This window comes from Oncorhynchus keta, chromosome 23, assembly GCF_023373465.1.
Source record: "Oncorhynchus keta strain PuntledgeMale-10-30-2019 chromosome 23, Oket_V2, whole genome shotgun sequence".
Taxonomy (NCBI): Eukaryota; Metazoa; Chordata; class Actinopteri; order Salmoniformes; family Salmonidae; genus Oncorhynchus; species Oncorhynchus keta.
Genome location: NC_068443.1, coordinates 15,148,445 through 15,165,032, shown reverse-complemented (window position 1 = coordinate 15,165,032; position 16,588 = coordinate 15,148,445). Strand labels below are relative to the sequence as shown.

The 16,588-nt window shown below is 43.8% G+C and overlaps 1 protein-coding gene across 1 annotated transcript in view; it reads right to left on the bottom strand.

The window, feature by feature from the left end:
- The window catches only part of LOC118402501 (ephrin type-A receptor 4-like), a 63,461-nt gene that overhangs the window by 12,907 nt on the left and 33,966 nt on the right, over positions 1-16,588 (bottom strand). The window contains exons 5-7 of the mRNA XM_052476508.1: positions 11,412-11,567; positions 4,603-5,049; positions 47-171 (exon numbers count right to left, since the gene is read on the bottom strand). Coding sequence (XP_052332468.1) covers positions 47-171; positions 4,603-5,049; positions 11,412-11,567 — 728 coding nt within the window. The remainder of the gene's footprint in view (positions 1-46; positions 172-4,602; positions 5,050-11,411; positions 11,568-16,588) is intronic.

Below are 16,588 nucleotides of genomic sequence, written 5' to 3'. Positions count from 1 at the left end.
ATAGGATATCTGATTTCTGAACCGCGGTTCCCACAAGACACCTTACCTTCTCATAGTACTTGACCTCGTACTCAAGGATGACCCCGTTGGGCCGGTCGGGCTGTTGCCATGCCAACGACACATCGTGCCTGGTGACATCACTGGCCTGGATGGACGTGACTGGGGAGGGAGCTGTGAGTGAGAGAGGAGAGAAAGAGGGGTACACAAGTTGAAGAATGAACACTTCTTAACAACCGCCTGCTTAACCCGGAATCCAGCCGCACCAATGTGTTGGAGGAAACACTGTTCAACCGCCTGCAGGCACCGGGCCCTCCACAAGGAGTCGCTAGAGCGCGATGAGCCAAGTAAAGCCCCCCCCCGGCCAAACCCGGACAATGCTGGGCCAATTATGTGCCGCCCTATGGGACTCCTGATCACGGGCGGTTGTGATGCAGCCTAGGATCAAACCTAGGTCTGTAGCGAAGCCTCTAGCACTGCGATGTAGAGCCTTAGACCGCTGCATCACTCAGGAGGCCTATGGCTTCTACATTCTATTCAACGGTCTTGAATTAATGCAGAACAAACATTTTTCTATGCATAACAAATGCTTCAAGCTACAGGCTTGACAGGAAAGAACCGCATCACTTAATGTTGGATAGCAATCACAACGACCAGATTCACCACAGCGGAGTCCTGGATGACATGGCACCTCTGTCTAGGAAACAGGTTGCGGCCTGTCTCACCTCTTTTCATCCTGTCTTTCTATCACTATCATTGTCTGTCCCCTCCCTTTCTATCCCTCTAATATAGTCCCCCCCCCCATGTCCCAGTATTATTGTGGTAATCACTCTGGCAAACTGACCTTCAGGAGAAGAGAGTTATGTCACTGGTCTATGTGACTCTCTGGATTTATGATACTGACTCACTAAAGACAGAATTGTTTTATTTCAGAGTGTATGAGTATTGACCGACTCTGGTTAGTTCCCATACAACTCATTTATTTTATTGTATTTATTTGACCTTTATTTAACTAGGCAAGACAGTTAAGAACAAATTCTTCTTTTTTTGTTGTTGCACCCAGTAGGTGACAATATACTACACAAGAAGACAACACACTTCCATCAGGCAGTTAAAGTAGGTGTGTCTACTGCTATCTGTGACTCAAAGACAAAATACTAGATGAAATGTCAGAATAATGGTAGAGAGAATGATTTATTTCAGCTTTTATTTCTTTCATTACATTCCCAGTGGGTCAGAAGTTTACATACACTCAATTAGTATTTGGTAGTATTGCCTTTAAATTCTTTAACTTGGGTCAAACATTTTAGGTAGCCTTCCACACGCTTTCCACAATAAGTTGGGTGAATTTAGGCCCATTCTTCCTGACAGAGCTGGTGTAACTGAGTCAGGTTTGAAGGCCTCCTTGATCGCACACTCTTTCTCAGTTCTGTCCACAAATTTTCTATGGGACTGAGGTCAGGGCTTTATGATGGACACTTTGACTTTGGTCTCCTTAAGTCATTTTGCCACAACTTTTGAAGTATGCCTGGGGTCATTGTCCATTTGGAAGACCCATTTGCGACCAAGATTTAACTTCCTGACTAATGTCTTGAGAATTTGCTTCAATAAATCCACATAATTTCCCTTCCTCATGAAGCCATTTATTTTGTGAAGTGCCTCCTGCAGCAAAGCAGCCCCACAACATGATGCTGCCACCCCTGAGCTTCACATTTGGATGGTGTTCTTCGTCTTGCAAGCATCCTCCTTTTTCCTCCAAACATAACAATGATCATTATGGCCAAACAGTTCTATTTTTGTTTCATCAGACCAGAGGACATTTCTCTAAAAAGTACGATCTTTGTCCCCATCTGCAGTTACAAACCATAGTCTGGCTTTTTTATGTATGTTTTGGAGCAGTGGCTTCTTCCTTGCTGAGCAGCTTTTCAGGTTATGTCAATATAGGATTCGTTTTACTGTGGATATAGATACTGTTGTACCGGTTTCCTCCAGCATCTTCACAAGATCCTTTGCTGTTGTTCTGGGATTGATTTGCACTTCTCGCACCAAAGTACGTTCATCTCTAGGAGAGAGAGAACACGTCGCCTTCCTGAGCTGTATAACAGCTGCGTGGTTCCATGGTGTTTATACTTGCACACTATTGTTTGTACAGATGAACATGGTACCTTCAGGTATTTGGAAATAGCTCCCAAGGATGAACCAGACTTGTGGAGGTCTACAATTTTTTTTCTGAGGTCTTGGCTGATTTCTTTTGATTTTCCCATGATGTCAAGCGAAGAGGCACTGAGTTTGAAAATAAGCCTTGAAACACATTCACAGGTACACCTACAATTGACTCAAATTATGTCAATTAGCCTATCAGAAGCATCTAAAGCCATGACATAATTTTCTGGACTTTTCCAAGCTGTTTAAAGGCACAGTCAACTTAGTGTATGTAAACTGCTGACCCACTGGAATTGTGATACAGTGAATTATAAGTCAAATAATCTGTCTGTAAACAATTGTTGGAAAAATGACTTGTGTCTTGCACAAAGTAGATGTCATAAACAACTTGCCAAAACTATAGTTTGTTAACAAGAAATTTGTGGAGTTGCTGAAAAACAAGTTTTAATGACTCCAACCTAAGTGTATGTAAACTTCTTACTTCAACTGTATATATCATTAGGATGTATGTGTAACGGCTCTCGTTGGTAGAAGGAAGAGTGGACCAAAGCGCAGCGTGGAAAGTGTTCATGATACTTTATTCAAAAACACTCAAACAAAAATAACAAACGCGAAAACGAAAGTGCACAGTTCTGTTAGGTACAGACACTAAACAGAAAACAAGATCCCACAAAACCCAAAAGGAAAATGACAACTTATATGTGATCCCCAATCAGAGACAACGATAGACAGCTGCCTCTGATTGGGAACCACACACGGCCAAAAACAAAAAAACAGAAAACAGCCTTTCCCACCCGAGTCACACCCTGACCTCAACAAACAGAGAAAAATAAGGATCTCTAAGTTCAGGGCGTGACAGTATGTATTTCTAGATATAGGCCTATTATAAATGTGTATTATTCTCGCATCACCAGCTTTATTGCAAAAAGACAGACAAATGCACACAACTTTAAGCTATATACTCAATTGAGGTAATGAACTGCCTATTCATCCGCACAGCAATTGATAAAACAGTACCATGTTTGCAAAACAAGTTTTTCTGAGCTTATGTCAATATTACACAGGTAAGCTAACAGTTGCAGAAATCAGGAATGCAGACAGGCTCTATAGACCTCTATATATGAATGACTATGTCCAACACACCACCTGGGGTTATGTTGGGCATCTACTGACCCCAAAATATTTCTCAATGACAAGTATTGCTAAATCAAAAGGTTTAAGGAAATACAGGCAGACACTACATTAGTACAAGACAAAACAGCTCGCTGAATCAAGCATGATGGTCTTGTAAGTATAATAGCAAAGCTTGTTATCATATGATTAAAAAAGCTTGAAAAGGTAGTGGAATGGGATTAGTGTGATGTGGGAAGAATCCAATACTTTACCTTGTGTGTGGTACAACTCACATTATTGTGGGAGCACCTCCTCTAAGAGTATGAATTAGGCTGTTGGAGAAGGTTTGAATTCTAAGCAACCTGCCTCCACACAGTTTGAAGTACAATACCAACTTATCTTCTTTAGTAGGTCAAAGCTGTGTGCTGGAAAACCTTGGTAGAACATGGGTGAAGTAGGCATTCTGGTGCTCATGTGAATTTCCTTTATTTTTCGGCTTCAGACAAATGCCTACTTCTCACTTAAAACTTTGTTTTTCGTTTTTAATAGACTATACGGTTAATTATGGCTGCATTGGTAAGAATCTGCAACAATATCAATGTTGTCAGCTACGGTATATGAGGAGATAGTAGGGTTAGTTGGACAAGGTTATCTGAACGTGCACATATTGGAAGTTAGAGGTAGCCTAATATTCATAATTTGATAGGGGAAAAAAATAATATTATGTGACTAAAATGGCTGTGACTAAAATGAGACAGATTGTCCAGTGTTTTAGTCGACTGATAATAAGTAAAACTAACAAAGGATGTATCCTCTTTCTATCTCTCACACTGTTTACTGAGTTTGTAGCAGAAATAAAGTATTCTTCACTCAGCATTTTCTCACACACACACACACACACACACACACACACACACACACACACACACACACACACACACACACACACACACACACACACACACACACACACACACACACACACACACACACACACACACACACACACACACACACACACACACACACACACACACACACACACACACACACACACAAAGAGGCGCAATAGACAAGTATTGCGTTACCGAGGCATCTAAACATCAACCTAAACCAATTACATGACGACTCCACTGTGGTATTATGTTTATGTCACTGAGACAAGTCACTCCTTGAGAGAGGGGACAAACACTAAATCCAATTAAACCAACCCGCTTCAGAAACTCTCAAACAGACATGGAATAAACACAGTCCTGCTTGGCCCCTTAAAACACACATACACTCTCCCTCCACTTACTTCTAAACTCTCTCACACACACACAAACTCACCGGCCTGGTTGGTGGTGAGAGTGACAGACACACTCTCTCTTGCCCCTGCAGTGTGGCCTTGGGAAACTCCGTTGCGGGCGCCGATTGTGAAGGTGTAGCGTGTGTGTGCCTGCAGCTCGCTCACACACACTCTGGTGGCCCCCAGGCCGCTCTGCTGGGGGGAGAAGAGGACGTCTGGGCCACAGGGTAGGCAGAGCTGGGTCCCAAGAGGCCCGTCAGGACCCCCAAGGCTACCAGCCTCTCCAAGTTCACTCCCAGACGAACTGCCAATCTGAGTTTGATTTCCGGTTTGACTCCCAGGGTAACTCTCAGGACCGTGGCAGAGCAGGCAGTCCACACTGTATCTGATGTCAGTTCTCCCTCCAAGCCTGAGGGGGGCGCTCCACTCTAGAACCACTGATGTCTCGTTGACCTCTGAGATCAGCTGCTGTGGAGCAGAGGGGGGTTCTGGGATAAATAGGACAGGTAGGTTGAGTTAGAAATTATATTGTGGCAATGGTTACATACAGTGCCTTGCAAAAGTATTCACCCCCTTTGGCGGTTTTACTCTTTTGTTATATTACAACCTGTAACTTAAATAGATTTTTATTTAAATAGTTCAAATTGGTGAAGTTAAAAAAATACTTATTTCATAAAATTCTAAAAAATAAAAACGGAAAAGTGGTGTGTGCATATGTATTCACCCCCTTTGCTCTCAATAAGATCTGGTGCAACCAATTACCTTCAGAAGTCACATAATTAGTTAAATAAAGTCCACTTGTGTGCAATCTAAGTGTCTCATGACCTCAGTGTATATATATATATATATATATATATATATATATATATATATATATATACATACATACATACATACATACATACATACATACATACATACATACACACACACACACACACACACACACACACACACACACACACACACACACACACACACACACACACACACACACACACACACACACACACACACACACACACACACACCTGTTCTGAAAGGCCCAGGGAGTCTTATACACCACTAAGCAAGGGGCACCACCAAGCAAGCGACACCATGAACACAAAGGAGCTCTACAAACAGGTCAAGAACAAAGTTGTGGAGAAGTACAGATCAGGGTTGGGTTATATATATTTTTTGAACATCCCACGAAGCGCCATTAAATCCATTCTAAAAAATGGAAAGAATGGCACCACAACAAACCCTGCCAAGTGAGGGCCGCCCACCAAAACTCACAGACCAGGCAAGGAGGGCATTAATCAGAGAGGCAACAAAATGATGATAACCCTGAAGGAGCTGCAAAGCTCCACAGCAGAGATTGGAGTTTCTGTCCATAGGACCACTTTAAGCCATACACTCCACAGAGCTGGGCTTTACAGAAGAATGGCCAGAAAAAAAGCCATTGCTTCAAGAAAAAAATAAGCAAACACGTTTCGCCAAAAGACATGTGGGAGACTCCCCAAACATATGGAAGAAGGTACTCTGGTCAGATGAGACTAAAATGTTGCTTTTTGGCCATCAAGGAAAACGCTATGTCTGGCGCAAACCCAACACCTCTCATCACCCTGAGAACACCATCCTCACAGTGAAGCATGGTGTTGGCAGCATCATGCTGTGGGGATGTTTTTCATCAGCAGGGACTGGGACACTGGTCAGAATTAAAGGAATGATGGATGGCGCTAAATACAGGGAAATTCTTGAGGGATACCTAGTTTAGTCTTCCAGAGATTTGAGACTGGGATGGAGGTTTACCTTCCAGCAGGACAATGACCCTAAGCATATTGCGAAAGCAACACTCGAGTGGTTTAAAGGGGAAACATTTAAATGTCTTGGAATGGCCTAGTCAAAGCCCAGACCTCAATCCAATTGAGAATCTGTGGTATGACTTAAAGATTGCTGTACACTAGCAGAACCCATCCAACTTGAAGGACCTGGAGCAGTTTTGCCTTGAAGAATGGGCAAAAATCCCAGTGGCTAGATGTGCCAAGCTTACGGAGACATACCCCAAGAGACTTGCAGCTGAAATTGCTGCTAAAGGTGGCCCTACAAAGTATTGAATTTGGGGGGTGAATAGTTATGCATGCGCAAGTTCTGTTTTTTTGTCTTATTTCTTGTTTGTTTCACAATAAAAAATATTCTGCATCTTCAAAGTGGTAGGCATGTTGTGTAAATCAAATGATACAACCCCCCAAAATATATTTTAATTGCAGGTTGTAAGGCAACAAAATAGGAAAAAGGGGGGTGAATACTTCGCAAGCCACTGTACGTTCCATTTTTGGTACTTATTGTTGTTCTGTTGTGTGTTCTATGTGTTTTCTCAGGCTGACTTGGTGAACCATGTGCTGTATATAGGCATAATTAAGTTTATGACAAACAGACCAAGGTCTCAGTCAGAACATATTTACTGAGAGAGAGAGAGAGAGAGAGAGAGAGAGAGAGAGAGAGAGAGAGAGACAGAGAGAGAGAGACAGAGAGAGAGAGAGAGAGAGAGAGAGAGAGAGAGAGAGAGAGAGAGAGAGAGAGAGAGAGAGAGATATGTTACTGAGGACTATTCATCCCACTCAGGACATGGTGTATTACTCTTAAGTCATTGGATCAGTATAATGGGCGGCGTGAGAGGAGAGAGACAGAGGGAGGCGTGAGAGGAGAGAGACAGAGGGAGGCGTGAGAGGAGAGAGAGACAGGCGTGAGAGGAGAGAGAGAGACAGGCGTGAGAGGAGAGAGAGAGACAGAGGGAGGCGTGATAGGAGAGAGACAGAGGGAGGCGTGAGAGGAGAGAGACAGAGGGAGGTGTGAGAGGAGAGAGACAAGAGGGAGGCGTGAGAGGAGAGAGAGAGACAGGCGTGAGAGGAGAGAGACAGAGGGAGGTGTGAGAGGAGAGAGACAGAGGGAGGCGTGAGAGGAGAGAGACAGAGGGAGGCGTGAGAGGAGAGAGACAGAGGGAGGCGTGAGAGGAGAGAGACAGAGGGAGGTGTGAGAGGAGAGAGACAGGCGTGAGAGGAGAGAGACAGAGGGAGGCGTGAGAGGAGAGAGACAGAGGGAGGCGTGAGAGGAGAGAGAGAGACAGGCGTGAGAGGAGAGAGAGAGACAGGCGTGAGAGGAGAGAGAGAGACAGAGGGAGGCGTGATAGGAGAGAGACAGAGGGAGGCGTGAGAGGAGAGAGACAGAGGGAGGTGTGAGAGGAGAGAGACAGAGGGAGGCGTGAGAGGAGAGAGACAGGCGTGAGAGGAGAGAGACAGAGGGAGGTGTGAGAGGAGAGAGACAGAGGGAGGCGTGAGAGGAGAGAGACAGAGGGAGGCGTGAGAGGAGAGAGACAGAGGGAGGCGTGAGAGGAGAGAGACAGAGGGAGGCGTGAGAGGAGAGAGACAGAGGGAGGTGTGAGAGGAGAGAGACAGGCGTGAGAGGAGAGAGACAGAGGGAGGCGTGAGAGGAGAGAGACAGAGGGAGGCGTGAGAGGAGAGAGACAGAGGGAGGCGTGAGAGGAGAGAGACAGAGGGAGGCGTGAGAGGAGAGAGACAGAGGGAGGTGTGAGAGGAGAGAGACAGAGGGAGGTGTGAGAGGAGAGCGACAGAGGGAGGCGTGAGAGGAGAGAGACAGAGGGAGGTGTGAGAGGAGAGCGACAGAGGGAGGCGTGAGAGAGAGAATGAGGAGAAATAAAGGATGGAGTAAGTAGAAAAGAGAGGAGAAAAAGTTTGAGATACCCCTATGGGGAAATACAGTGTGTGAGATACCCCTATGGGGAAACACAGTGTGTGAGATACCCCTATGGGGAAATACAGTGTGTGAGATACCCCAATGGGGAAATACAGTGTGTGAGATACCCCTATGGGGAAATACAGTGTGTGAGATACCCCAATGGGGAAATACAGTGTGTGAGATACCCCTATGGGGAAATACAGTGTGTGAGATACCCCTATGGGGAAATACAGTGTGTGAGATACCCCTATGGGGAAACACAGTGTGTGAGATACCCCAATGGGGAAATACAGTGTGTGAGATACCCCTATGGGGAAACACAGTGTGTGAGATACCCCAATGGGGAAATACAGTGTGTGAGATACCCCAATGGGGAAATGCAGTGTGTGAGATACCCCAATGGGGAAATACAGTGTGTGAGATACCCCAATGGGGAAATACAGTGTGTGAGATACCCCAATGGGGAAATACAGTGTGTGAGATACCCCAATGGGGAAATACAGTGTGTGAGATACCCCAATGGGGAAATACAGTGTGTGAGATACCCCAATGGGGAAACACAGTGTGTGAGATACCCCAATGGGGAAACACAGTGTGTGAGATACCCCAATGGGGAAATACAGTGTGTGAGATACCCCAATGGGGAAATACAGTGTGTGAGATACCCCTATGGGGAAATACATTTACATTTACATTTAAGTCATTTAGCAGACGCTCTTATCCAGAGCGACTTACAAATTGGTGCATTCACCTTATGACATCCAGTGGAACAGCCACTTTACAATAGTGCATCTAAATATTTTAAGGGGGGTGAGAAGGATTACTTTATCCTATCCTAGGTATTCCTTAAAGAGGTGGGGTTTCAGGTGTGTGAGATACCCCTATGGGGAAATGCAGTGTGTGAGATACCCCAATGGGAAAATACAGTGTGTGAGATACCCCTATGGGGAAATGCAGTGTGTGAGATACCCCTATGGGGAAATGCAGTGTGTGAGATACCCCAATGGGGAAATACAGTGTGTGAGATACCCCAATGGGGAAATACAGTGTGTGAGATACCCCTATGGGGAAATGCAGTGTGTGAGATACCCCTATGGGGAAATACAGTGTGTGAGATACCCCAATGGGGAAATACAGTGTGTGAGATACCCCAATGGGGAAATACAGTGTGTGAGATACCCCAATGGGGAAATACAGTGTGTGAGATACCCCAATGGGGAAATACAGTGTGTGAGATACCCCTATGGGGAAACACAGTGTGTGAGATACCCCAATGGGGAAATACAGTGTGTGAGATACCCCTATGGGGAAATGCAGTGTGTGAGATACCCCTATGGGGAAATGCAGTGTGTGAGATACCCCAATGGGGAAATACAGTGTGTGAGATACCCCAATGGGGAAATACAGTGTGTGAGATACCCCAATGGGGAAATACAGTGTGTGAGATACCCCAATGGGGTAATACAGTGTGTGAGATACCCCTATGGGGAAATGCAGTGTGTGAGATACCCCTATGGGGAAATACAGTGTGTGAGATACCCCTATGGTGAAATACAGTGTGTGAGATACCCCTATGGGGAAATACAGTGTGTGAGATACCCCTATGGGGAAATACAGTGTGTGAGATACCCCAATGGGGAAATACAGTGTGTGAGATACCCCAATGGGGAAATACAGTGTGTGAGATACCCCAATGGGGAAATACAGTGTGTGAGATACCCCAATGGGGAAATACAGTGTGTGAGATACCCCTATGGGGAAACGCAGTGTGTGAGATACCCCTATGGGGAAATACAGTGTGTGAGATACCCCTATGGGGAAATGCAGTGTGTGAGATACCCCTATGGGGAAATGCAGTGTGTGAGATACCCCAATGGGGAAATACAGTGTGTGAGATACCCCTATGGGGAAATACAGTGTGTGAGATACCCCTATGGGGAAATGCAGTGTGTGAGATACCCCAATGGGGAAATACAGTGTGTGAGATACCCCAATGGGGAAATACAGTGTGTGAGATACCCCTATGGGGAAATACAGTGTGTGAGATACCCCAATGGGGAAATACAGTGTGTGAGATACCCCAATGGGGAAATACAGTGTGTGAGATACCCCTATGGGGAAATACAGTGTGTGAGATACCCCAATGGGGAAATACAGTGTGTGAGATACCCCTATGGGGAAATACAGTGTGTGAGATACCCCAATGGGGAAATATGGGGAAATACAGTGTGTGAGATACCCCTATGGGGAAATACAGTGTGTGAGATACCCCTATGGGGAAATACAGTGTGTGAGATACCCCAATGGGGAAATACAGTGTGTGAGATACCCCTATGGGGAAATACAGTGTGTGAGATACCCCTATGGGGAAATACAGTGTGTGAGATACCCCAATGGGGAAATACAGTGTGTGAGATACCCCTATGGGGAAATACAGTGTGTGAGATACCCCAATGGGGAAATACAGTGTGTGAGATACCCCTATGGGGAAATACAGTGTGTGAGATACCCCAATGGGGAAATACAGTGTGTGAGATACCCCTATGGGGAAATACAGTGTGTGAGATACCCCAATGGGGAAATATGGGGAAATACAGTGTGTGAGATACCCCTATGGGGAAATACAGTGTGTGAGATACCCCTATGGGGAAATACAGTGTGTGAGATACCCCTATGGGGAAATACAGTGTGTGAGATACCCCAATGGGGTAATACAGTGTGTGAGATACCCCTATGGGGAAATGCAGTGTGTGAGATACCCCTATGGGGAAATACAGTGTGTGAGATACCCCTATGGGGAAATACAGTGTGTGAGATACCCCTATGGGGAAATACAGTGTGTGAGATACCCCTATGGGGAAATACAGTGTGTGAGATACCCCTATGGGGAAATACAGTGTGTGATATACCCCTATGGGGAAATATGGGGAAATACAGTGTGTGAGATACCCCTATGGGGAAATATGGGGAAATACAGTGTGTGAGATACCCCTATGGGGAAATATGGAGAAATACAGTGTGTGATATACCCCTATGGGGAAATATGGGGAAATACAGTGTGTGAGATACCCCTATGGGGAAATACAGTGTGTGTGCGTTCATGTGTTCTTACGTGTGCAGGGCATAGATGCAGGGTCCGTCTCAGAGCGGTAGTATCCTGGGTTGCAGTCACAGACAGTAGCCCCCGCTTTCTCTGAGTGACTGTGTGGAGGACACTCAGAACATGCTCTGTCTGTAGACACAGCTCTGTAGAAACCAACCTTACATGCTGCAGAGAGACAGATTCAATGACTTGTCATTCCATCAACAAATGCATTGATATACTACTTAGTTTGACATAACCCCCATGGTGTGTGAGAAAAGTGGGGGTAACAGTGTTTGTGTGTGTGTGTGTGTGTGTTGATGGGGGTGATGACAGAATGACACACTCATCAGCATAGGAAGTATTCCTATAGTCCCTGTAATTACTCTGTAATTATCTCTGTAATTACCTATAATACTCTCTCTTTCTCTCTAATGCTCTTTCTTTCTAATGCACTCTCTTTCTCGCTAATGCTCTCTCTCTCTCCAATGCCCTGTCTCTCCAATGCTCTCTCTCTCCAATGCTCTCTCTCTAATGCTCTCTCTAATGCTCTTTCTCTATCTCTCTAATGCTCTTTCTCTATCTCTCTAATGCTCTTGCTCTATCTCTCTAATGCTCTCTCTCTCTAATGCTCTTTCTCTATCTCTCTAATGCTCTTTCTCTATCTCTCTAATGCTCTCGCTCTATCTCTCTAATGCTCTCGCTCTATCTCTCTAATGCTCTCTCTCTCTAATGCTCTTTCTCTATCTCTTTAATGCTCTTTCTCTATCTCTCTAATGCTCTCGCTCTATCTCTCTAATGCTCTCGCTCGCTCCAATGCTCTCGCTCGCTCTAATGCTCTTGCTCTCTCTAATGCTCTCGCTCTCTCTAATTCTCTCTCTCTCTAATGCTCTCTCTCTCTAATGCTCTCTATCCTTCTCTCTAATGCTCTCTCTCCTTCTCTCTAATGCTCTCTCTCCTCTCTATAGTGCTCTCTCTCTTTCTAATGCTCTCTCTAATGCTCTCTCTCTCTCTAATGACCTCTCTCTCTAATGCTCTCGCTCTCTAATGCTCTCGCTCTATCTAATGCTTTCTCTCTCTAATGCTCTGTCTAATAATCTCAATTCAATTCAATTCAATTCAATTCAATCTCTCTCCTTCTCTAATGCGCTCGCTCTCTAATGCGCTCTCTCTCTCTAATGCTCTCGCTCTCTCTAATGCTCTCCCTCTCTCTAATGCTCTCGTTCGCTCTAATGCTTCCGCTCACTCTAATGCTCTCTAATGCTCTTGCTCTCTAGAGAGCCCCCTATCTAATGCCCCCTCTCTCTCTATTTATCTCTATCCCTCTCTCTCTAATAATCTATATCTTATGCTCTCTCTCTCTAATGCCCTCTCGCTTTCTTTCTCTCTAATCCTCTCCCTCTCTCTCCAATCCTCTTTCTTTCCCTCTGTGCTCTCTTTCTCTAATCCACCCTTTCTTTCTAATGCTCTCTCTTTCCTTCTTTTGCTCTTTCTTTCTAATGCTCTCTCCCTCTCTTTCTAATGCTCTCTCCCTCTCTTTCTAATGCTCTCTCCCTCTCTTTCTAATGCTCTCTCCCTCTCTTTCTAATGCTCTCTCCCTCTCTTTCTAATGCTCTCTTTTGCTCTCTAATCATCTCTCTTTCTCCTCTCTAATGCTCCCCCTCTCTCTCTAATGCCCTCTATCGCTCTCTCATGCCCCCTCCCTCCCTCCCCCTCTCTCTCTCTCTCTCTCTAATGCCCCCTTTCGCTCTCTAATGCCCCCTCTCTCTCTATAATGCCCTCTCTCTCTCTAATGCCCTCTCCCCCTCTCTCTAATGCCCTCTCTCTCTTTCACTAATGCTCTCGGTCTAATGCCCTCTCTCTAATGCCCTCTCCTTCTCTCTAATAATCTCTATTTCTAATGCTCTCTCTATTTCTCTCCAATGCTCTCCCTCTTTCTCTCTCTCTAATAATCTATTTCTAATGCCCTCTATTTCTCTCCAATGCTCGCTCTTCCTTTCTCTCTAATAATCGCTCTCTTATGCTCTCTCTCTAATGCCCTCTCACTTTATTTCTCTCTAATCCTCTCGTTCTCTCTAATGCTTTCTCTCTCTTTTTCTAATGCTCTCTCTCTCTAATGCTCTCTCACTAATGCTCTCTCTCTAATGCTCTCTCACTAATGCTCTCTCTCTAATGCTCTCTCGCTAATGCTCTCTCACTAATGTTCTCTCTCTAATGCTCTCTCTCTAATGCTCTCTCTCTAATGCCCTCTCGCTTTATTTCTCTCTAATCCTCTCGTTCTCTCTAATGCTTTCTCACTCTTTTTCTAATGCTCTCTCTCTAATGCTCTCTCACTAATGCTCTCTCTTTAATGCTCTCTCTCTAATGCGCTCTCTCTAATGCTCTCTCTCTAATGCTCTCTCTCTCATGCTCTCTCTCTAATGCTCTCTCTCTAATGCTCTCTCTCTAATGCTCTCTCTCTAATGCTCTCTCTCTAATGCTCTTTCACTAATGCTCTTTCAAATTCAAGCTGCTTTATTGGCACAAAAAACATTGTGTCAATATTACCAAAGCAATATTAAAAATGACAATATACATTGTAATAAAATAATATAAAATGGTAGTAAATAATACACAATGATATACAAAAATAACAGAAATAGTATAAATGTAATAACTATAAAAAGCTAAACATGGAAAATGAAACTAACTTATAACTAAATAACTGTCTCTTCACCATTACATCAGTACTACAACTACCATCATCATTACTACTACTACCACCACCACCATCACTGAACTGCTATCATTACATCACCCTACTACCCATACCACTGCTATTTGGAATGATAAACAACAATAATAATAGTAATAACAATAATACCAATATTAGTAATAATAAGTAAGTTACTATTTACTATGCAGATGTTATTATTCAGTGTCCCTCAGGCTATGGAAGGAAAATACATATTTGGCTGCAAGAGGAGCCATTGCTCCTTCGCCCATGAGTATTCTTAGTTTTTCCCCTGGGTTTAATAAGTTAACATTTGGAATAAATGTAGTCATTTCTGTGAAAAATGAATCTCTTGGTGAGGAATATTTCTCACAGTAAAGGAGAAAGTTCATCTCTGTTTCTACCTCCCCTGTCGTGCAGTGACCACAAACATGCTCCTCTTTGGGTAGCCATGTCTTTTTATGTCTGCCGGTTTCTATTGCCAATTGGTGGAAACAGCCTGTAGTTGGTAAGGATCTGTCTCTGCTTCGTATCTCTGACAGAGTAGAGATAATCAGCCAATGCATATTCTTTGTTTAGGGTCAGATAGCAATTTAGTCGGCTTCGGGATTTTGTTTGGTTTTTCCAATGTTGTAAATGAGTCCTTTGATTGGTTCATGATTTTGTTTATTTGAATTCTTTCTTTAGAAGCAGTGCTGGTGCCAGCTTGGTTGTTTAGGTCCAAGACCAGCTGACTAAAAGTGCTCATTTCTGGGCTCAGCTCCTGGATTTGAAGTGCTTTAAATTGCAGACTTGAATTTGGATGTAACCAAATTTTGAAGGATCTTTTGAGAATGTTCATTACCACTGGAAAGCGGCACAATTCTGCCATACATGCATGAGTTGGTGTATTTCTCTGGACTTGTAGGGCTTTCTCTGCATGTAGGGGTTCAATTGGATGTTTGTCCCACATATTAAAGTCCAGTTGATTGAGTGGCCCCCAAACCTCACTTCCGTAAAGAGCAATTGGTCGGATTACACAGTCAAATATTTTGGTCCAAATTCTAATTGGGATGTTGATATTGAATCATTTCATTTTTATTGCATACAATGCTCTGAAAGCTTTTTCTTTGAGTGCATTCACTGCCATATTATTTATTTCACCTTCATTTCACCTTTATTTCACCTTTATTTCACCAGGTCGGCTGGTTGAGAACAAGTTCTCATTTACAACTGCGACCTGGCCAAGATAAAGCAAAGCAGTGTGACACAGACAACACAGAGTTACACATGGAGTAAACAATAAACAAGCCAATAACACAATAGACAAGTCAATGACACAGTAGAAAAAGAAAGTCTATATACAGTGTGTGCAAAAGGCATGAGGAGGTAGGCAATAAATAGGCCCTAGGAGCGAATAGTTACAATTTAGCAGATTAACACTGGAGTGATACATGAGCAGGTGATGATGTGCAAGTAGAGATATTGGTGTGCAAAAGAGCAGAAAATTAAATAAAAACAGTATGGGGATGAGGTAGATAGATTGGGTGGGCTATTTACAAATGGACTATGTACAGCTGCAGCGATCAGTTAGCTGCTCAGATAGTTGATGTTTAAAGTTGGTGAGGGAAATAAAAGTCTCCAACTTCAGCGATTTTTGCAATTCTTTCCAGTCACTGGCAGCAGAGAACTGAAAGGAAAGGCGGCCAAATGAGGTGTTGGCTTTGGGGATGATCAGTGAGATATACCTGCTGGAACGTGTGCTACAGATGGGTGTTATCGTGACCAGTGAACTGAGATAAGGTGGAGCTTTACCTAGCATAGACGTATAGATGACCTGGAGCCAATGGGTCTGGTCACAAATATGTAGCGAAGGCCAGCCGACTAGAGCATACAGGTCGCAGTGGTATAAGGTGATTTGGTAACAAAACGGATGGCACTGTGATAAACTGCATCCAGTTTGCTGAGTAGAGTGTTGGAAGCTATTTTGTAGATGACGTCGCCAAAGTCGAGGATCGGTAGGATAGTCAGTTTTACTAGGGTAAGTTTGGCGGCGTGAGTGAAGGAGGCTTTGTTGCGAAATATTTCTATTTATAATTTCTATTTCTATAATTCTATTTATTTGTGTGATTCTGACATCTGTTTATTTTGTGAAAAATCATGATTTTCGTTTTTTGAAATGTACTGCCAGGGCCCAATTATGGCAAAATTGCTCTTGAATGTTAAGGTTCTGTTGAAGACCTTCTTTGGTTGGTGATAGAAGTAGCAAATCATCAGCATATAGCAGGTATTTTACCTCTTGTGTCAAATAGTGTGAGTCCTGGGGCTGGAGAATGGTCCAACATGTCTGCTAATTCATTGAGATAAATGTTGAAAAGATTTGGACTCAAACTGCAGCCTTGTATCACACGTCGACGTGGTGATAATAATTATGTTCTTTGGTTTTAGATTTTTATTGCACACTTGTTTTCTGTGTACATACATTGTATTAAGTCATACACCTCACCACCAATCC